Source organism: Gobio gobio (assembly GCF_949357685.1).
Source record: "Gobio gobio genome assembly, chromosome: 20".
Classification (NCBI taxonomy): domain Eukaryota; kingdom Metazoa; phylum Chordata; class Actinopteri; order Cypriniformes; family Gobionidae; genus Gobio; species Gobio gobio.
In genome coordinates this window covers 47,878,437-47,903,436 of record NC_137113.1, presented here as the reverse complement: position 1 = coordinate 47,903,436, position 25,000 = coordinate 47,878,437, and the positions used below count along the sequence as shown (strand labels likewise).

The following is a 25,000-nucleotide window of genomic DNA, read 5'->3' as shown; positions in this document are numbered from 1 at the left end:
ATGGTTGGGTGACACACAGCGTTGAGTCACACATGTTGTTTGTAATGCGAGGCGTTAAACATGAGTTTGTGGTGTTTTCAGAGGGGATGTGTGTGTGTGTGTGTGTGTGTGTGAGTGTGTGTGTGTGTGTGTGTGTGTGTGTGTGTGTGTGTGTGTGTGTGTGAGTCACTCAGAGAGAGGGTGACTCAGCTGTATTCTCATTAAGTACGGCGAGAAAATACATTTCCTATTGTTAATGATCAGATACAGTGTCATACTGTACATATTTCCCTGCATTGCAGCGTTTCAGTACAGTATCACACACACACACACACACACACACACACACACACATGGGCTTAAATACACACTGTCCTATTAAGGCGGTAATAATACGGCGGCTCTCAGGAGAGGATTCTGGGATTGTTGCCCAGCGCTGGATGTCAGCCCATTCAGGCTCTTTACAGGCCTGAGGAAAACACACAACACACAACACACAACACACAACACACACTTCAGATGATTCAGGGTCAGCTGGGTTACTCTAACGACATCCTCCACACTTCTGTTATCCTTACTTTCAATGTGTGTGTGTGTGTGTTGAGTGATAAAGAAACATTTTCTTGTTAAAAATCCCCAAAACTCCTACAAATCAGACGCATGGGTTTACGTTATTATTGGTGCTGTCAAATCGATTAATCGCGATTAATCATATCTTATATATACAAATTGTTTTTAATATAAATATTAACATGTTTTTCTTCAATATATACATGAATGAGTGTGTATTTATATATACATAATAATTATACACAGTACACACACATATATCATGTAAACACAAAAACTTCTATTTTTGATGCGATTAATCATGATACATTTTTTCCCAGCACTAGTAAATATATAATATATGTATGTATGTGTGTGTGTGTGTGTGTGTGTGTGTGTGTGTGTGTGTGTGTGTGTGTGTGTGTGTGTGTGTGTGTGTTGAGTGATAAAGAAAGATTTTCTTGTTAAAAATCCCTAAAACTCCTACAAATCAGACGCATGGGTTTACGTTATTATTGGTGCTGTCAAATCGATTAATCGCGATTAATCATATCTAATGTAAATGTTTGTAAATATTAGTGCTGAGGAAAAATTAATCGTGATTAATTGCATCCAAAATAAAAGTTTGTGTTTACATAATATATGTGTGTGTACTGTGTATAATTATGATGTATATATATAAATACACACTCATTCATGTATATACTTAAGAAATATTTGCATGTATATACTGTTTATATACTTTATCTTATATATACAAATTGTTTTTAATATAAATATTAACATGTTTTTCTTCAATATATACATGAATGAGTGTGTATTTATAAATACATAATAATTATACACTGTACACACACATATATCATGTAAACACAAACTTTTATTTTTGATGCGATTAATCATGATACATTTTTTCCCAGCACTAGTAAATATATAATATATGTATGTATGTGTGTGTGTGTGTGTGTGTGTGTGTGTGTTGAGTGATAGAAGGAAGATTTTCTTGTTAAAAATCCCTAAAACTCCTACAAATCAGACGCATGGGTTTACGTTATTATTGGTGCTGTCAAATCGATTAATCGCGATTAATCATATCTAATGTAAATGTTTGTAAATATTAGTGCTGGGGAAAAATTAATCGTGATTAATTGCATCCAAAATAAAAGTTTGTGTTTACATAATATATGTGTGTGTACTGTGTATAATTATGATGTATATATATAAATACACACTCATTCATGTATATACTTAAGAAATATTTGCATGTATATACTGTGTATATACTTTATCTTATATATACAAAATAAATAGTTTTTAATATAAATATTAACATGTTTTTCTTAAATATATACATGAATGAGTGTGTATTTATATATACATAATAATTATACACAGTACACACACATATATCATGTAAACACAAACTTTTATTTTGGATGCGATTAATCACGATTAATTTTTCCCCAGCACTAGTAAATATATAATATATGTATGTATGTGTGTGTGTGTGTGTGTGTGTGTGTGTGTGTGTGTGTGTTGAGTGATAGAAGGAAGATGAAAAAACATGTTTTTCTTCAATATATACATGAATGAGTTTGTATTTATATATACATAATAATATACACACACACACGATTAGATGCGATTAATCGAAATTAATCGATTTGACAGCACTAGTTATTTTAGTATCCCTGATATACTATTATCGTCTTTGTTAATATTTTGAATTAGATTATAGTTTTCTGTTTTTTTTATTTTAGTCATTTTTAATTTTATTTAATTACTATATAGCTTTTTTTGTTTTAGTTTATTTAGTTTTAGTAATTTTATTACTTCAAACATTATGTGGTTTAACGTTTATTTTATTTTAAGAAATTATTTTTTTGTAGTTTTGGTTTAACACACATTTAAATATGTATATATTATATTTATATGAATAATATATATATCACATTTAAATATGTATATTATATATTTATATTAATTATATATATTTAGTTAAACACACATTTAAATATATGTATATTATATATTTATATTAATTATATATATATATATATATATATATATATATATATATATATATATATCACATTTAAATATGTATCTTTTATATTTATATTAATTATATATATTTAGTTAAACACACATTTAAATATGTGTATATTATATTTATATTGATTATATATATCACATTTAAATATGTGTATATTATATTTATATTAATTACATATATATATATATCATTTAAATATGTATATATTTTTATATTTATATTAATTATATATATTTAGTTACACTCACATTTAAATATATATTTATAATATATATATATATATATATATATATATATATATATATATATATATATATATATATATATATATATATATATATATATATATATATATAATATTTATATTAATTGTATATATTTAGTTAAACACACATTTTTAAATATGTATATATTATATATTTATATTAATTATATAAATCACATTTAAATATGTGTATATTATATTTATATTAATTAATATGTATATATATTTAATTTTAGTTATTTTGTTGTGTGTTTTTGGATTATTATTAATTTGGATTAATGTTTAATATATTTTAAGCAATGAAAATGTTTTGGTTAACACATTTAAATATATATATATATATATATATATATATATATATATATATATATATATATATATATATATATATATATATATATATATATATATATATATATATATATATATATATATATATATATATATATATATATATATATATATATATATATATATATTATATATTTATATTAATTATATATATTTAGTTACACTCATATTTAAATATGTTATTTTTAATGTTTGTAATTTTGCTGTGTTTTTATCATTTGTATCAGTTTTTAAAAAATATTTTAGTTTTTAAATATTATTAAGTTATTTTAATATTTTAGCTTAAATGAAACAAAACTGAGATATGTTGAAATATTTGTTTCTATATATTTTATTTCAATCGAAGTAACGAAAATATTTTTTTAGTTGTAGTCGGTCATCTCCTTACTAAACGGCCACATGTCTGTCTCACTTTTGACAGACAGAGAGCATCATGGGAAGGTTTACGCAGAACTCATTGTGAAATAGTAAATAAAATCCCCTAAAATAGAGAACATGGCAAGAATCACTTTTACTATTTCTCACACTTACGGTGTAGCAAAATTTCACTGAAATTGACAATGAAGCCGCTTTCTGAAGTCAACACTGAGCCGACTTAAACACGAGCACAATCTGCATCAGGAGCTTTTCCCATTGTGTGGATTTCTGGGAAATCGCTGGTCATGTGACCACGCCTTCAGGCTCAGTGAACTGACCAAACCCCTTAACCCGGAAATATTACACTATATGCATTCATTTTATAAGTTATCAGCTGATCATGCAGCATAAGTAAATCAATATCCCATAATATCATAGACTTACGATCGTTTTAATTGTAACTACCTACCTAGCAACAACCCAAAACACCCTATATTATTGCTCAGAGCAGCTCATCCAAGCCTTACATCACCAAGTGCAATGCAAAGCGTGGGATGCAGTGGGGTAAAGTGCGCCACCACTAGAGCAGTGGAGACGTGTTCTCTGAGTGACAAATCACGCTTCTCTCTGGCAATCCCATGGACGAGTCTGGGTTTGGCGGTTGCCAGGGGAACGGGACTTGCCTGACTGCATTGTGCCAAGTGTAAAGTTTGGTGGAGGGGGGATTGTGGGAGGGGTTGTTTTTCAGGGGTTGGGCTTGGCCTCTTAGTTCCAGTGAAAGGAACTCTTAATGCTAATCAGTCATTGATTTATTTTTTGGTTGCGCACGTTCTGAGTGTGATGGACGTACTGCACTCACATTACAAACGCTATTTGCCTTTATGCACACACACACACACACACACACACACACACACACACACACACACACACACACACACACACACACACACACACACACACACACACACACACACACACACACACACACACACACACACACACACACACACACACACACACACACACACACACACACACACACACACACACACACACACACACACTACCTCCAGCCCTACCTCTACCCCTAAACCTAACCCTCACACACACATATATATATAGGACAGACATCAAATCTTTCAGATATGTGGCATATACCCAGAATAAATGAAACCTCACAGCTACACACACACACACACACACACACACACACGCACACACACTACCTCCAGCCCTACCTCTACCCCTAAACCTAACCCTCACACACACATATATATATAGGACAGACATCAAATCTTTCAGATATGTGGCATATACCCAGAATAAATGAAACCTCACAGCTACACACACACACACACACACACACACACACGCACACACACTACCTCTACCCCTACCTCTACCCCTAAACCTACCCCTCACACACACACACACACACACAGAGCGTGGCGCTCTATATTATGAAACCTGGGGTTTCACAGACGCGTGTGGCAGTGAATGTAGCCGACCCAGTGCTCTCAATCTGTGGTGGAGCAGAACACACACACTCTTCATAAAGCCCCTTTCTCACTCACTGAGCGCTCAGACATCAGCCAGGCCACACTGACACCACGACCCCGGTCACACTAGCATTAGCATTAGCACACTCGCGATCGGTGGACCGTTGCACAAACAGTCATCATGTGAAGACTGAGACTTAAAGGAACACTCCACTTTTTTTGAAAATAGGCTCATTTTACAAGTCCGCTAGAGTTAAATAGTTGAGTTTTACCGTTTTTGAATCCATTCAGCCGATCTTTGTATCTGGCGGTAGCACATTTAGCATTAGCTTAGCATACATCATTGATTCTAATCAGTCCATTAGCATCTCATTCAAAAAATGACCACTTTCAATATTTTTCCTGTTTAAAACTTGACTCTTCCACAGTTACATCGTGTGCTAAGACCAACTGAAAATGAAAAGTTGTGATTTTCTACACCTATATGGCTAGGAACTACTTTCTCATTCCTGCGTAATAGTCGCGGATCTTCGCGGCCGTACCATGGCTGCAGCGGCGCAATGATATGACAGCGTCTGAAAGTAGCCCAGCTAGGGAACTTTCAATGTGACGGCACTAAGTTCCTGTAGTTGCAGAGAAAGTTCAGGCTTGCAGCCGACAAATTGTGTTGTGGATTTAGCTGTGATTAGTCATGGTTCTGTGTGTTGTGGCTTTAGCTGTGATTCGCCATGGTTCTGTGTGTTGTGGATTTAGCTGTGATTAGCCATGGTTCTGTGTGTTGTAAAAGGCTGTGATAGTAAGTCGAAGGTGTAACTACCACCATGTTCCACAGAAAACCAACCAATCATTGCGCCGCTGCAGCCATGGTACGGCCGCGAAGATCCACGACTATTACGCAGGAATGAGAAAGTAGTTCCTAGCCATATAGGTGAAGAAAATCACAACTTTTCATTTTCAGTTGGTCTTAGCACACGATGGAACTGTAGAAGAGTCACGTTTTAAATAGGAAAAATATTGAAAGTGGTCATTTTTTGAATGAGATGCTAATGGACTGATCAGAATCAATGATGTATGCTAAGCTAATGCTAAAAGTGCCAGATACAAAGATCAGCTGAATGGATTCAAAAACGGTAAAACTCAACTATTTAAAGGGTTAGTTCACCCAAAAATGAAAATTGTGTCATTAATGACTGAGCCTCATGTGGTTGGACACCCGTCAGACCTCCGTTCATCTTCAGACACAAATGAAGATATTTTAGTGTAAAGCTGATGCTGAGAAAGGCTTCAGATAGGCCTCCATTGGCATTCAGTGCATTTACACTCACAAGACCCATAAAAGGCACTTAAAACGTTGTTACAAAGTCCATCTCACCACAGTGACTCTACAATAATTTTACGATGCGACGACAATAGTTTTTGTGCGCAAAAAAAAAATCTAAATAACACCTTTATCCAACTTGTTCTTGTCTTCCGTGTGTGTCTCCACGACGCATGCGCGAGAATATGAGCAGATCCGGCGTTCGGACACATGACCCAGAAGAGATTTGTTTACGAGCAGAGGAAGACGCGCGTATCTCAGCTGTTGAATTCTACATTGATCGTGCTTTAGGTCTCGGTGTAGTTCTCAAAACGGGGCTAAAGTGTGCATTTCATGGATTCCCGAACGCCGGATCTGCGTCATATTCTCACGCATGCGTCGTGGAGACACACACGGAAGACAAGAACAAGCTGGATAAAGGTGTTATTTAGATTTTTTTTTTTCGCACAAAAACTATTGTCGTCGCATCGTAAGATTATTGTAGAGTCACTGTGGTGAGATGGACTTTGTAACGATGTTTTTAGTGCCTTTTATGGGTCTTGTGAGTGTAAATGTACTGAATGCCAATGGAGGCCTATCTGAAGCCTTTCTCAGCATCAGCTTTACACTAAAATATCTTCATTTGTGTCTGAAGATGAACGGAGGTCTGACGGGTGTCCAACCACATGAGGCTCAGTCATTAATGACACAATTTACATTTTTGGGTGAACTAACCCTTTAACTCTAGGGGACTTGTAAAATGAGCCTATTTTCAAAAAAAGTGGAGTTCCTTTAATAACTGCAGTTAGTCCAGGGGCGTTTAGCCTGACGCTTAAGATGCAAATGAGATTCAAATGGATTTGCATGAGCAACTGACCAGTGTTGGAGAGACAAATAACACGCCTGACCTGTTAAACCAGTCTGAGCTGCTCATGCCACCGGACACTGATCAGATGCAAATGTCAAAACACATTTGGAGGTTTGTATAAGGCATTATATCTTTTCGTACACAATTGTGACCAAAGTTAAAAAGCATTATATTTGCAGATTGCATGGTTGTTTGTCATGTGTTTGAATGCATTAGGCTTTAACAATGAATTAGTATTATTATAGCTGTGGTTACAATTATTCAAATATTAAAAATACTTCTGCATTATATATAAAGGCTTTTAGTAAAGTGGCGAATCATTTTCCGAACGCATGATTCGGAATTAAACCCCGTTCAAACTGAGAACGATAACTATAAAGTAATGCGATTAATCGCATCCAAAATAAAAGTTTGTGTTTACATAATAACGGGGATCGCGTGGAACAAACTAACGCGGGGTTAGTTGTAACGCGCATGTTTTAACCCTTTCCACACATGCCAGAATGACGAAACTTACTGTATTTACTAGTTGCCATATCAACATTATTTAGAGAAAAAATAGCGCCAAAATTTAAAAATCTAATGTTCAGAAATTGTGAATTATTATGATGTTTTGAACTATGCTGTATAGCTGTATTTAGCGATGTGTTTGTTGTCAAACTCAAAAATGCTTATATTTTTAATGATTAAAACATGCCATTATATTATTTAAAAAAGTGAATAATTGTATTTTATTGACAAAATATTTTAGTTTGTCTTGTATATTTGTTTGATTATATCAGGTGACATTTTAAGCTGTTATTTGCTCATGTTATAATGTACTCCACCTATGGGGCATGTTGTCACATTTCACTTCCATTCTTCCGGGGTAAATCAAGAAAAAAGTAAACACTTTATAAATGAAACAAAACCACATAATTGTACTAGACGTGTGTACAATTAATGTGGGAAAAAATAAATACTCTGAACCCCAAGTGGATTTACACAAACTGAGAAAGTCAAAAAGCGTTAGGTTGTGCCCCGCTCTCCCCTACACCGTTCTGGCATAACATTATGACCGGTGAATAACACTGATGATCTCTGTTAGTGGGTGGGATATATTAGGCAGCAAGTGAACATTTTGTCCTCAGAGTTGATGTGTTAGAAGCAGGAAAAATTTGCAAGAGTAAGGATTTGAGCGAGTTTGACAAGGGCCAGATTGTGACGGCTAGAGGACTGGGTCAGAGCATCTCCAAAATGCAGCTCTTGTGGGCTGTTCCCGGTCTGCAGTGGTCAGTCTCTATCAAAAGTGCTCAAGGAAGGAAATTGCAATGTTCTGCTGGGAAACCTTGGGTCCTCCATCATGTGGATGTGACTTTGACACGTCTCACCTACCTCAGCATTGTTGAGCCCATGTCCAGCCGTTCATGGAGACGGTTTTCCCTGGTGACTGTGGCTCTTTCAGCAGATAATGCGCCGCCACAAATGCTTCAGGAATGGTTTGAGGAGCACAACAACGAGTTTGAGGTGTTGACTCGGCCTCCAAATTCCCCAGATCTCAATCCAATCGAGCATCTGTGGGATGTGCTGAACAAACAAGTCCGATCCATGGAGGCTCCGCCTCGCAACTTACAGGACTTAAAGGATCTGCTGCTAACATCTTGGTGCCGGATACCACAGCACACCTTCAGGGGAGTCCATGCCTCGACAGTACACAATATTAGGTCATAATGTTATGCTTGATCGGTGTATATATACATACACACACACATATGTTATGTAAACATAAACTTTTATTTCGGATGCGATTAATAAAAAGATAACTAAAATAATAGCTATATTATCGTCCACACCAACGGACGATAACGTTCTGTTTATTATAAGTGCACTGCAGTTTTATCGTCTTTAAATGCTCGAGCTCTTTAAAGCGGGATGGATTCTGATTGGCTCATCAGCTGGGATGAAAATGTATTAAACGTGATCTTTTCATCTTCAGAAGACGATAAAGTTGCTCTATTTACTCTTTTATGATGCTTGTGTAAGTTCAGTATAATGGAAAAGAGCAACCAGCACATTTTTCTAACTGTCTCATTTTGTGTTAGCCTGGCTTCGCCCTCCTACGTACTTCCGCTCAATTTTCATTTTCCTTCAGTTCTCCGTCTGGGACTGCGGTATATTCTTAGGTTTTCTCCGAACAAATTTTAAACGGTCCAATCGGCGAACAGAGGGCGTGGCTGAGAGCGATGATGTTGATGTCGTGCGCTAGTTTGAGTTGTAGTTCAGTAATGGCGGTGGAGAAAAGATGCGAGCGAAGCCATTCGGTGCGTTGTGGCACCGCTACCGAGTATCCAGAAGTTATAGCCGGAGCGAGAGCAATCTGTGCTGAGTTCTGTTGGTGGCCGTGATGTTGTGTCCCGGGAAAAGTGTGATTCTCCAGCTCGCTCTGTTAGTGCTGAAGGAGTGGCTGAAGCCCCGGTGATTGTTTCTCGTGCGGTCGTAATGCATTGACATCTTTTACAGCGGCTAGTCAGTGATTTTATTGCCGTCCGTCTCCAACCACCTGCGTAAAAATCCCCGGCCGAATGACCGACTGCTTCAGACAAACACCAGGTCATGTGGTGATTAAACTGCTGTCCGAATCCACATCTCTGAGTTTTCAAGAATATATCACTTCAGAATTCACTGTTTATATCCTTTTTGACCCCTGCAGAGCACCGTACGGCTGTCGTTTGGATGCATTTCTAGACTCGTATTGATCTAACGTTAACCGCTGGAAAACATGGCTCATCCCCAATCCAGCTCCAGAGCGGCTCAATCAATCAATAACACACATTTATGCCAGGCAACTGTTTATGAACTAATGCTGATGAATAATGACAATGTTTACTTTACCATGTTTATAGTAATATGTTTTAGACGGTTGTAACAATGCATATTTTATCTCCTGAACTTGAATGAGCTCCTGCAACTGCAACAGAGGCGCAGACATTTCAAAATAAGAGTCCTGGTGTATTTAGAGCTTGTTTATAATTAAAAGTCACGCATTATATATTCGTTTTTGCTTACACAATAAACTGTATTTAATTTCATTCCCATTTAATTCATAGTCAGGAGGAAAGACCAGTATTTGACACATATTCAATAAAGTATCAGGGTTATAATAGTTCACTAAAACCATAAAAATAAAATCTTCATTACTTGAAATTAAATAATAAATAAACAAACTTATTTGAAGCTTTAGCTTAACATGATATGCCATACTAACTAAAACAGAAATACAAAGTTATAAAAACTATAGAGATGTTTTTAAAAAAACAAGCAAAAAAGTGAATTGAGCTCTTTTGTGTATTTATGTCAAAAACAAAATTATGTCAAAATGTCAGTTCGAGTGACAGTCGGGTTATGTGATGCTTAAATGCTTAATCTATTACAATTGAACTAAACTCATTAGATTTTAGGAGACTGAATCTACTGTAGATTTAGTCGACTAAAATCTTATGATATTTAGGAGACTAAAAGTAGACTAAAACTAAAAATAATTCAGGTGACTAAAATATGACTAAAACTAAATGGCATTTTAGTCAAAAGACTATGACTAAGACTAAATCAAAATATGCTGTCAAAATTAACACTGGTTATGGCAGATCCAATAGTTTTAAACTTTAACAGAGTTCCCGCCTTCAAGGAAGTATATTAAATGAGAGTCTGGTAAGACCAGGCTATGGCTTTATGACCAAGTTGAACAAATCTTCTCATGTGTTTAATGAGTAACTTTATGAGTACAAATCACACGGGCAAGCAGTGAGGAAGGTGTGTGTTAGAGCCACACCTCGATCTGCAGATAACCGGTCAAGTCAAAACAAAGTCCATTTCATTTGGTCACAAGCCTCTCTATCTCTCTCTGCCTCTCTTCAATCGCCCTCTTTCTCCTTCAGACAATCCCTTCACTGTTTCCTTCTACACAGATACTGACACAGTTTCTCTCGGATTGCATCACTTCAAGAAGTCAGAAAACCTGACTTTCAGCGTTGGGTTTGTTTTGTCACTCCCCTGTGTGCCCTGAGGGTTTACAGCTCAGCGTTTAGCAACACTCACACCTGAAGTGTGTCAAACGCAACGCTCGCAGTTTCTCTGAGATCGTGACACAAGTGTGTGTGTGTGCGCAGAGGGTGTGTATGTGTGAGAGATGCGGTCTTTACAGACCTTTCTATCGGCCTCTTATTGTGGCTTCGCTTGTGTTTAACATTTTAGCTGAGGCTAACGGTGTGATTATTATAGATAACCCTTTGTGGTTTGTATGCAGCTTTTATAGCCTCTCAGACCTCAGCATTAACCGTGAAGGGAACAGAACCCCACACAGACAGTCCTACTTTTTAACCAGTTGTTAAAGGGGTGATGAACTGAGAAATCAACTTTCCTTTGAGCCTTTGATATATAAAGGTCATCGTGATATAAGAATATCCTGCGAGTTTCAGAGCTGAAAACGTCCTTGTTAGTCAAAGAAAAGCTTTTATAGACACCAGGCCCAGAAAACGAGAGATCTCAGAATATGTCGACCATTGACGTCATTGTCAGTGTTGCCAAGTCCGCTTATTATAAGCGACTTTGGGCTTGTTTTTCTGTAAAGTTGCTTACAAATATTAGTAGTCGCGGGTCGCGTTTTTTTGGGCTTGTTACTTAAGTGTAGTTGCTTATTTGGGCTTGATCCCAGCTCCATAATAAGTTATCAATTTCTATATGTTATTTAAACGTAGGAGTTTGTATAGCCCACTGCTGTGATTGGCCGCTGTGAGACTTCAGTGAAACGCCCACTGCTGTGATTGGCTGCTGTGTAACTTCAGTGTAAACGCCCACTGCTGTGATTGGCTGCTGTGTGACTTCAGTGTAAACGCCCACTGCTGTGATTGACAGCTGTGAGACTTCAGTGTAAACGCCCACTGCTGTGATTGGCCATTGTGTAACTTCAGTGTAAACGCCCACTGCTGTGATTGACAGCTGTGAGACTTCAGTGTAAACGCCCACTGCTGTGATTGGCCGCTGTGCGACTTCAGTGAAACGCCCACTGCTGTGATTGGCTGCTGTGTAACTTCAGTGAAACGCCCACTGCTGTGATTGGCTGCTGTGTAACTTCAGTGTAAACGCCCACTGCTGTGATTGGCTGCTGTGTAACTTCAGTGTAAACGCCCACTGCTGTGATTGGCTGCTGTGAGACTTCAGTGTTAACGCCCACTGCTGTGATTGGCCATTGTGAGACTTCAGTGTAAACGCCCACTGCTGTGATTGGCCGCTGTGAGACTTCAGTGTAAATGCCCACTACTGTGATTGGCCATTGTGAGACTTCAGTGTAAATGCCCACTACTGTGATTGGCTGCTGTGTAACTTCAGTGTAAACGCCCACTGCTGTGATTGGCCATTGTGAGACTTCAGTGTAAACGCCCACTGCTGTGATTGGCCATTGTGAGACTTCAGTGTAAACGCCCACTACTGTCATTGGCCATTGTGAGACTTCAGTGTAAATGCCCACTACTGTGATTGGCTGCTGTGTAACTTCAGTGTAAACGCCCACTGCTGTGATTGGCCGCTGTGAGACTTCAGTGTAAATGCCCACTGCTGTGATTGGCCATTGTGAGACTTCAGTGTAAACGCCCACTGCTGTGATTGGCCGCTGTGTAACTTCAGTGTAAACGCCCACTGCTGTGATTGGCTGCTGTGTAACTTCAGTGTAAACGCCCACTGCTGTGATTGGCTGCTGTGTGACTTCAGTGTTAACGCCCACTGCTGTGATTGGCCACTGTGAGACTTCAGTGTAAACGCCCACTGCTGTGATTGGCCACTGTGTGACTTCAGTGTTAACGCCCACTGCTGTGATTGGCCGCTGTGAGACTTCAGTGTAAACGCCCACTGCTGTGATTGGCCGCTGTGAGACTTCAGTGTAAATGCCCACTACTGTGATTGGCCATTGTGAGACTTGCCCACTACTGCCCACTACTGTGATTGGCTGCTGTGTAACTTCAGTGTAAACGCCCACTGCTGTGATTGGCCATTGTGAGACTTCAGTGTAAACGCCCACTGCTGTGATTGGCCGCTGTGAGACTTCAGTGTAAATGCCCACTGCTGTGATTGGCCATTGTGAGACTTCAGTGTAAACGCCCACTGCTGTGATTGGCCGCTGTGAGACTTCAGTGTAAATGCCCACTGCTGTGATTGGCCATTGTGAGACTTCAGTGTAAACGCCCACTGCTGTGATTGGCGGCTGTGAGACTTCAGTGTAAACGCCCACTGCTGTGATTGGCCGCTGTGAGACTTCAGTGAAACGCCCACTGCTGTGATTGGCCATTGTGAGACTTCAGTGAAACGCCCACTGCTGTGATTGGCTGCTGTGTAACTTCAGTGTAAACGCCCACTGCTGTGATTGGCTGCTGTGTAACTTCAGTGTAAACGCCCACTGCTGTGATTGGCCATTGTGAGACTTCTGTGTAAACGCCCACTGCTGTGATTGGCCGCTGTGAGACTTCAGTGTAAATACCCACTACTGTGATTGGCCATTGTGAGACTTCAGTGTTAACGCCCACTGCTGTGATTGGCCATTGTGAGACTTCTGTGTAAACGCCCACTGCTGTGATTGGCCGCTGTGAGACTTCAGTGTAAATACCCACTACTGTGATTGGCCATTGTGAGACTTCAGTGTAAACGCCCACTGCTGTGATTGGCCATTGTGAGACTTCAGTGTAAAAGCCCACTGCTGTGATTGGCCATTGTGAGACTTCAGTGTAAACGCCCACTGCTGTGATTGGCCATTGTGAGACTTCAGTGTAAACGCCCACTGCTGTGATTGGCGGCTGTGAGACTTCAGTGTAAACGCCCACTGCTGTGATTGGCTACAGTGAGACTTCAGTGTAAAGGCCCACTGCTGTGATTGGCTGCAGTGAGACTTCAGTGTAAACGCCCACTGCTGTGATTGGCTACAGTGAGACTTCAGTGTAAAGGCCCACTGCTGTGATTGGCTGCAGTGAGACTTCAGTGTAAACGCCCACTGCTGTGATTGGCTACAGTGAGACTTCAGTGTAAAGGCCCACTGCTGTGATTGGCCATTGTGAGACTTCTGTGTAAACGCCCACTGCTGTGATTGGCCGCTGTGAGACTTCAGCGTAAATACCCACTACTGTGATTGGCCATTGTGAGACTTCAGTGTTAACGCCCACTGCTGTGATTGGCCATTGTGAGACTTCTGTGTAAACGCCCACTGCTGTGATTGGCCGCTGTGAGACTTCAGTGTAAATACCCACTACTGTGATTGGCCATTGTGAGACTTCAGTGTAAACGCCCACTGCTGTGATTGGCCATTGTGAGACTTCAGTGTAAACGCCCACTGCTGTGATTGGCCATTGTGAGACTTCAGTGTAAACGCCCACTGCTGTGATTGGCTGTTGTGAGACTTCAGTGTAAACGCCCACTGCTGTGATTGGCCATTGTGAGACTTCAGTGTAAACGCCCACTGCTGTGATTGGCCATTGTGAGACTTCAGTGTAAACGCCCACTGCTGTGATTGGCCATTGTGAGACTTCAGTGTAAACGCCCACTGCTGTGATTGGCGGCTGTGAGACTTCAGTGTAAACGCCCACTGCTGTGATTGGCTACAGTGAGACTTCAGTGTAAACGCCCACTGCTGTGATAGAATATAATTATACAAATAATTAATGCTCCACTGAGACATTCACATTGATGGAGATAAATCAGCTCATTTCTATTCCTTTGGAAGGGAATGTTATTTGTAGTCCATCCTGTATCGCTCATCTCTCCTCGTCATCTCACTAACACTCCAGTGGGCGGAGCCAAAGTTGCACTGATGAAGTAGGCGTCGATCTTCTTCTGCAAAGGCGCTCTTTCACCTTTATGAGTCATACAGTAAATACATGGTTATTGTGTATTTAAAACACATTCAGTTTATAAGTACTATATATGTATGACTGACAAATATTAATAACATGTTAAAACCGTCTATTCCATGCAATAAATCTTAATTTCATGCCCAAATATTTTTGTGTCAGTGATGATGTTCCAATAGTGGAGTACTGTTTTGCTGCACACTCCCTTCATACTTCATCTAATTATGCATATTGGAAGCCGTTATTGAGCCTCACACATGTGTAAAGGTTCTTCTTTCCTTCTTCCTCAGAGCCGGATTGGGTTTCAGTGACGCTGGGTGTGTTCGTGTGTCAGGGATGCTCGCTCATCCACAGAAGTATTCCCAGCCTCAGCCAGGTCAAGTCTGTGCTGCACGACGCATTTGAAGATAAGGAAATAGAGGTGAGGCGCAGCAGATTTGGGCTGAAGGCTGTTTACTCTCCTGAACACCACCCAAATCTGCAGTAATCTCAAGAGCCACAGAGATTGATTGGCTCTTTGCCTACATGAAAGATTGAGGATGAAAGCCATTAGTGCACTACATGAGCCTGGGAATCCTCTGAGAGCTGATGTTTGTGATAATCCTAACAGAGACGTGATGGACAGAACCATCAGACCGGAGAATAATCCAGAGGTGCTCGAGCAAATGGTGCATTTCATTTAGAAAAACGCCTATTATAACAGTTCTGGGTTGCTTACCAATGCTCAGATCTGATTTTTGGACGATGAAATGTGCAAAAAAAAATCCATTAGAATTACGTTGAAAATTGTATAGACTCAAGTATCAAGATTTGCATGCAATATATTTTTTTACAGTACTTGTCACTAGGGGTGCACCGATCCGACTTTTTCAGTCCCGATACCGATACCGATGCCTGGGCTTTGTGTATCTGTCGATACCCGATACCGATCCGATACTATTGTTGAATTAATAATAAACTGTATATCTTCCACCTTATACCTTCCTTGAAGAGACTAAAGGCACCAGACTTTACTAACTAAACATAACTAAGACAAAATAACAGATGTATGTAAGGTGTTGAATTCTTATTTATTTAAAAAACAATTGTGCATTCAAATCTAAAATAGAATGTAATCTAACTTCTTTAAATAAATAACATGTAGCAGTGGAAACAAAAAACAGTGTATTGGTCAAACATACAATAGTAATCTGACAGTTACCAAACATTTTTTACACTACAGATACATGTTTTGGTATATAATCATATCAATATTAAAAAGTAGCATTACAAATTAACAAATAGTCAAATTTTCTACCATATGCAATTTAATAAAAATGTTCAGCTAGCTAATAACAACTTTGTTCTGGTTTCACCTCACTCCAGATTAAATGATTGTAGGCTAGGCCTATTTATTTTACTACACATTGTCAACAGAAATAAGATGAAATACTGTTGATAATTAAAAATAATTCTTACTACCCACTCTTGCTAAAATGGGTAAGCACACTTGTGTTCTCATTTCAGTTGCGTTCTGAGTAAATTAATAAACTGAGTTCATGAGTTCAGTGTTGGACAGATCAGTTGTTCTAACCAGTCGTTAAAATGATTCGGTTCAAAGGAGTCATTAGGTCACGAATCGGACATTAGCAGACGCGTTGTGTGCGAATCCCGTCTGTTAGAACATCGCGAAAGATGTCAACACACAGAAAACACTTCATAACTGGATATAATTTGTCTCCCGCTTATTGAAAGTATGCTTTATGTCAGCTGGTCAGAGAAGAGTCAATGTTTTTTGAGCGCAATTCACACCCAGTGATAATTCAAGGACAAAATTGTCCGAATGTGTCATGTGCAACATGGTTTCGGTCTTCCGAGCTTTTGATTTGGATTAATATGTGAAATATGAGAGCGAACACTGATTATTTTGAAGACCCAGAGAGCGCGCGCGGGGGAGGAGCTCTCAGATCGGTCTCTCTGTCACTCAGTCACAAGCGCAGCATCTGTTCTACATCACTCGTAAATCACAATAACTCATCAAATTAGGCTTTGGCCGTCAAAAAAATGTCAATGCAGGAAAGACCCTGACTTTGCAGTAATACCCTCGAAACAGCGACGAACTAGTTGGCGTGGCAAGCGTGAAATATCTCCTCCACACAGCCGACTCTCTGGCTCGCTCCCTTCTAGCATGCGACACACGTGAAGCTGACGAATGACGTAGGTTCTGCTGCGACGGAAAAAAACACCTGGATCGGCTTGTGGATCTGTTAATTTTTCCGATCCCCGATCCAGCTATTTTGTCAGTATCGCGGCCGATATCCGATCCTAATATCGGATCGGTGCACCCCTACTTGTCACAATCAATTACATAGAAACACCTAGTAACATAACGAGTTAAATGTGAAATTTATTATTTCTCTGAGTGTAAATTGCTTGTACACTAATGTTTTTAGTTAACTAATGTTAAGACTAGGGCTGTCAGTCGATTAAAATATTTAATCACGATTAATCACATGATTGTCATGAGCTAACTCACGATTAATCACATGAGTGTCATGTGTTAACTCGCGATTATTTGCATGCTTGTCATGAGGTAACGCTCGATTAATCGAATGACAATCATGCGTTACCTTGCGATTAATCGCACGGTTGTCAAGAGTTTACCCATGATTAATCACATGCTTGTCATGAGTTAACTCGCGATTAATCACATGATTGTCATGAGTTAACTCGCGATTAATCACATGATTGTCATGAGTTAACTCGCGATTAATCACATGATTGTCATGAGTTAACTCGCGATTAATCACATGATTGTCACGAGTTAACTCGCGATTAATTGCATGATTGTCATGAGTTAACTCGAAATGAATCGCTCTTTGCCTACACGAAAGATTGAGGATGAAAGCCATTAGTGCACTACATGAGCCTGGGAATCCTCTGAGAGCTGATGTTTGTGATAATCCTAACGGAGACATGATGGACAGAACCATCAGACCGGAGAATAATCCAGAGGTGCTCGAGCAAATGGTGCATTTCATTTAGAAAACGCCTATTATAACAGTTCTGGGTTGCTTACCAATGCTCAGATCTGATTTTTGGACGATGAAATGCGCAAAAAAAATCCATTAGAATTACGTTGAAAATTGTATAGACTGAAGTATCAAGATTTGCATGCAATATATATTTTGTTTACAACATTTATTAACCTTTGTTAGTGTTAGTTAATAAAAAAGTTGCAAAAGTTCACAGTGCATGAATTAATGATAACAGATGCAGCTTTTGATCTCAATTATGTATTAGTTTAGAGATTAACAATAGCTAAGATTATTCAGTGCTGTAGAAGTATTGTTCATGGTTAGATCACGTTAACTAATAACACATTTTTAGTACGTTTTACCAAATTTTTTAGTTAACTAATGTTAAGTCTAGTGTTGGGAAAGTTACTTTTAAAAGTAATGCATTACAATATTGAGTTACTCCGTAAAAAAGTAACTAGTTACTTAGTAACACAAAGTAATGTAAAACATTACTGTCCATAAAAAGCAACTAAGTAACGTAAATAGTTATTTTTTAGGGAGTAACACAATATTGTAGTGCATTACTTTTAAAAGTAATTGTCACAACCAATTACAAAGAAACACTTAGTAACATAACAAGTTAAATGTGAAATTTGTTATTTCTCTGAGTGTAAATTGCTTGTACACTAATGTTTTTAGTTAACTAATGTTAAGACTAGGGCTGTCAGTCGATTAAAATATTTAATCACGATTAATCACATGATTGTCTTGAGTTAACTCACGATTATTCACATGAGTGTCTTGAGTTAACTCACGATTAATCACATGAGTGTCTTGAGTTAACTCACGATTAATCACATGAGTGTCTTGAGTTAACTCATGATTAATCACGTTATTGTCTTGAGTTAACTCACGATTAATCACATGAGTGTCTTGAGTTAACTCACGATTAATCACATGAGTGTCTTGGGTTAACTCACGATTAATCACATGATTGTCTTGAGTTAACTCACGATTAATCACATGAGTGTCTTGAGTTAACTCACGATTAATCACATGAGTGTCTTGAGTTAACTCACGATTAATCACATGAGGGTCTTGAGTTAACTCACGATTAATCACATGAGTGTCTTGAGTTAACTCACGATTAATCACATTATTGTCTTGAGTTAACTCACGATTAATCACATGGGTGTCTTGAGTTAACTCACGATTAATCACATGAGTGTCTTGAGTTAACTCACGATTAATCACATTATTGTCTTGAGTTAACTCACGATTAATCACATGAGTGTCTTGAGTTAACTCACGATTAATCACATGAGTGTCATGGGTTAACTCACGATTAATTGCATGCTTGCCATGAGTTGACGCTCGATTAATCAAATGACAATCATGCGTTACCTTGTGATTAATCGCACGATTGTCACAAGCTAAACCATTATTAATCACGTGATTGTCATGAGTTAACTCACGATTAATCACATGATTGTCACGAGTTAACTCGCGATTAATCACATGATTGTCACGAGTTAACTCGCGATTAATTGCATGATTGTCATGAGTTAACTCGAAATTAATCGCTCTTTGCCTACATGAAAGATTGAGGATGAAAGCCATTAGTGCACTACATGAGCCTGGGAATCCTCTGAGAGCTGATGTTTGTGATAATCCTAACGGAGACATGATGGACAGAACCATCAGACCGGAGAATAATCCAGAGGTGCTTGAGCAAATGGTGCATTTCATTTAGAAAACGCCTATTATAACAGTTCTGGGTTGCTTACCAATGCTCAGATCTGATTTTTGGACGATGAAATGCGCAAAAAAAATTCATTAGAATTACGTTGAAAATTGTATAGACTGAAGTATCAAGATTTGCATGCAATATATATTTTTTTTACAACATTTATTAACCTTTGTTAGTGTTAGTTAATAAAAAAGTTGCAAAAGTTCACAGTGCATGAATTAATGATAACAGATGCAGCTTTTGATCTCAATTATGTATTAGTTTAGAGATTAACAATAGCTAAGATTATTCAGTGCTGTAGAAGTATTGTTAATGGTCTGCTATATTTGCTTCTTATTTATTAAAGGGATAGTTCACCTCTAAAATGAAAATTCTGTCATCATTTATTCACCCTCACGTTGTTCCAAACCTGTATGAGTTTCTTTGTTCTGCTGAACACAAAAGAGGATATTTTGAAGAATGTTTGTGACCAAGCAGAGAGAGCAACCATTGACTACTATAGTAGGGGAAAAATAATATGGTAGTCAATGGTTGCTCTATCTGCTTGGTTGCAAAAATTCTTCAAAATATCTTCTTTTGTGTTCAGTAGAGCAAAGAAACTCATATAGGTTTGGAACAACTTGAGGGTGAGTAAATGATGACAGAATTTTCATTTTTGGGTGAACTATCCCTTTAAGAACACATGGCAAATGAGGTGATTGACGAGGCACAGGTGAATGACAGACTAATCAGACAGACTGGGAACACAATAGAAACACACGACAGAGCATACATGTTCCAATAATAACCCGTGTTACCTGTAATGTGTTACGCCCAGCACTGGTTAACAAATGAAACCTGTTTCCTGTTGTGCCTGTAAACCATGCAATGCTTTCTCTGTCTGTAGTTCATCACCTCTATGGGGAATGAAGCAGCAAAGGCCAAATACGAACAGCAAGTTCCTCCGTTTTACTACCGCCCCTCACACACAGACTGCAGGTAGGACTCAAACGCCACATTAGGGTAAGAACCTCAGTGCCGTCCTGTTCCCTGTTGAGTGCACTTACAGCCTTGCTGCTTTAAAGGGATAGTTCACCCAAAAATGAAAATTAGCCCATGATTTACTCACCCTCAAGTCATCCTAGGTGTATATGACATTCTTCTTTCAGACGAACACAATCAGAGTTATATTAATAATGTCCTGGCTAATACAAGCTTTATAATGACAGTGAATGACTGCATCCATCCATCATAAAAGTCAAAAGGCCTTTATTAACCCCTGGAGCCATGTGCAGCACTTTTATGATGGATAGATGCACTTTTATGATGGATAGATGCACTTTTATGATGGATAGATGCACTTTTATGATGGATAGATGCACTTTTATGATGGATAGATGCACTTTTATGATGGACGGATGCACTTTTATGATGGACGGATGCCCTTTTATGATGGATAGATGCACTTTTATGATGGACGGATGCACTTTTATGATGGACAGATGCACTTTTATGATGGATAGATGCACTTTTATGATGGACAGATGCACTTTTATGATGGACAGATGCACTTTTATGATGGATAGATGCACTTTTATGATGGATAGATGCACTTTTATGATGGACAGATGCACTTTTATGATGGACAGATGCACTTTTATGATGGATAGATGCACTTTTATGATGGACAGATGCACTTTTATGATGGATAGATGCACTTTTATGATGGATAGATGCACTTTTATGATGGACAGATGCACTTTTATGATGGATGGATGTACTTTTATGATGGACAGATGCACTTTTATGATGGATGGATGCACTTTTATGATGGATAGATGCACTTTTATGATGGACGGATGCCCTTTTATGATGGATGGATGCACTTTTATGATGGACGGATGCACTTTTATGATGGATGGATGCACTTTTATGATGGATAGATGCATAGATGCACTTTTATGATGGATAGATGCACTTTTATGATGGACGGATGCACTTTTATGATGGATAGATGCACTTTTATGATGGATAGATGCACTTTTATGATGGATAGATGCACTTTTATGATGGATAGATGCACTTTTATGATGGATAGATGCACTTTTATGATGGATGGATGCACTTTTATGATGGATAGATGCACTTTTATGATGGATAGATGCACTTTTATGATGGATGGATGCACTTTTATGATGGATAGATGCACTTTTATGATGGATGGATGCACTTTTATGATGGATAGATGCACTTTTATGATGGATAGATGCACTTTTATGATGGACGGATGCACGGATGCACTTTTATGATGGATGGATGCACTTTTATGATGGATAGATGCACTTTTATGATGGATAGATGCACTTTTATGATGGACAGATGCACTTTTATGATGGATGGATGCACTTTTATGATGGATGGATGCACTTTTATGATGGATAGATGCACTTTTATGATGGATAGATGCACTTTTATGATGGACGGATGCACTTTTATGATGGACGGATGCACTTTTATGATGGATGGATGCACTTATGATGGACGGATGCCCTTTTATGATGGATAGATGCACTTTTATGATGGACGGATGCACTTTTATGATGGACAGATGCACTTTTATGATGGATAGATGCACTTTTATGATGGACAGATGCACTTTTATGATGGATGGATGTACTTTTATGATGGACAGATGCACTTTTATGATGGATGGATGCACTTTTATGATGGATAGATGCACTTTTATGATGGACGGATGCCCTTTTATGATGGATAGATGCACTTTTATGATGGACGGATGCACTTTTATGATGGATGGATGCACTTTTATGATGGATAGATGCACTTTTATGATGGACGGATGCACTTTTATGATGGATGGATGCACTTTTATGATGGATAGATGCACTTTTATGATGGACGGATGCCCTTTTATGATGGATAGATGCACTTTTATGATGGACGGATGCACTTTTATGATGGATGGATGCACTTTTATGATGGATGGATGCACTTTTATGATGGATGGATGCACTTTTATGATGGATAGATGCACTTTTATGATGGACGGATGCCCTTTTATGATGGACAGATGCACTTTTATGATGGATGGATGCACTTTTATGATGGATAGATGCACTTTTATGATGGACGGATGCACTTTTATGATGGACAGATGCACTTTTATGATGGACGGATGCCCTTTTATGATGGATAGATGCACTTTTATGACGGATAGATGCACTTTTATGATGGATAGATGCACTTTTATGATGGACGGATGCACTTTTATGATGGATGGATGCACTTTTATGATGGATAGATGCACTTTTATGATGGACGGATGCCCTTTTATGATGGATAGATGCACTTTTATGATGGACGGATGCACTTTTATGATGGATGGATGCACTTTTATGATGGATGGATGCACTTTTATGATGGATGGATGCACTTTTATGATGGATAGATGCACTTTTATGATGGACGGATGCCCTTTTATGATGGATGGATGCACTTTTATGATGGATAGATGCACTTTTATGATGGACGGATGCACTTTTATGATGGATGGATGCACTTTTATGATGGATAGATGCACTTTTATGATGGACGGATGCCCTTTTATGATGGATAGATGCACTTTTATGATGGACGGATGCACTTTTATGATGGATGGATGCACTTTTATGATGGATGGATGCACTTTTATGATGGATAGATGCACTTTTATGATGGATAGATGCACTTTTATGATGGACGGATGCACGGATGCACTTTTATGATGGACGGATGCACTTTTATGATGGACGGATGCACTTTTATGATGGATGGATGCACTTTTATGATGGACGGATGCACTTTTATGATGGATAGATGCACTTTTATGATGGACGGATGCCCTTTTATGATGGATAGATGCACTTTTATGATGGATAGATGCACTTTTATGATGGACGGATGCCCTTTTATGATGGATAGATGCACTTTTATGATGGACGGATGCACTTTTATGATGGACGGATGCACTTTTATGATGGATAGATGCACTTTTATGATGGACGGATGCCCTTTTATGATGGATAGATGCACTTTTATGATGGACGGATGCACTTTTATGATGGATGGATGCACTTTTATGATGGACGGATGCACTTTTAGGATGGATGGATGCACTTTTATGATGGAGAGATGCACTTTTATGATGGACGGATGCACTTTTATGATGGATGGATGCACTTTTATGATGGACGGATGCCCTTTTATGATAGATAGATGCACTTTTATGATGGATGGATGCACTTTTATGATGGACGGATGCCCTTTTATGATAGATAGATGCACTTTTATGATGGATGGATGCACTTTTATGATGGATAGATGCACTTTTATGATGGAAAGATGCACTTTTATGATGGATGGATGGATGCACTTTTATGATGGATAGATGCACGTTTATTAAGGATAGATGCACTTTCATGATGTATAGATGCACTTTTATGATGGACAGATGCACTTTCATGATGTATGGATGCACTTTTATGATGGACAGATGCACTTTTATGATGTACGGATGCACTTTTATGATGGACGGATGCACTTTTATGACGGACAGATGCACTTTTATGATGGACAGATGCACTTTTATGATGTATGGATGCACTTTTATGATGGACGGATGCACTTTTATGATGGACGGATGCACTTTTATGATGTATGGATGCACTTTTATGATGGACGGATGCACTTTTATGATGGATGGATGCACTTTTATGATGGACGGATGCACTTTTATGATGGATGGATGCACTTTTATGATGGATGGATGCACTTTTATGATGGACGGATGCACTTTTATGATGTATGGATGCACTTTTATGATGGACAGATGCACTTTTATGACGGACGGATGCACTTTTATGACGGATAGATGCACTTTTATGATGGACAGATGCACTTTTATGACGGATAGATGCACTTTTATGACGGATGGATGCACTTTTATGATGATAGATGCACTTTTATGATGGACAGATGCACTTTTATGACGGATAGATGCACTTTTATGACGGATGGATGCACTTTTATGATGATAGATGCACTTTTATGACGGATAGATGCACTTTTATGACGGATGGATGCACTTTTATGATGATAGATGCCCTTTTATGATGGATAGATGC

At 38.3% G+C, this 25,000-nt stretch overlaps 1 protein-coding gene across 1 annotated transcript in view; it reads left to right on the top strand.

Moving 5' to 3' along the window:
• Positions 1–25,000, top strand: part of LOC307144230 (arf-GAP with dual PH domain-containing protein 1) — a gene marked incomplete at its 3' end in the record, with an annotated part of 58,764 nt that overhangs the window by 3,494 nt on the left and 30,270 nt on the right. The window contains exons 2-3 of the mRNA XM_079846333.1: positions 15,380–15,510; positions 20,725–20,816. Coding sequence (XP_079702459.1) covers positions 15,380–15,510; positions 20,725–20,816 — 223 coding nt within the window. The remainder of the gene's footprint in view (positions 1–15,379; positions 15,511–20,724; positions 20,817–25,000) is intronic.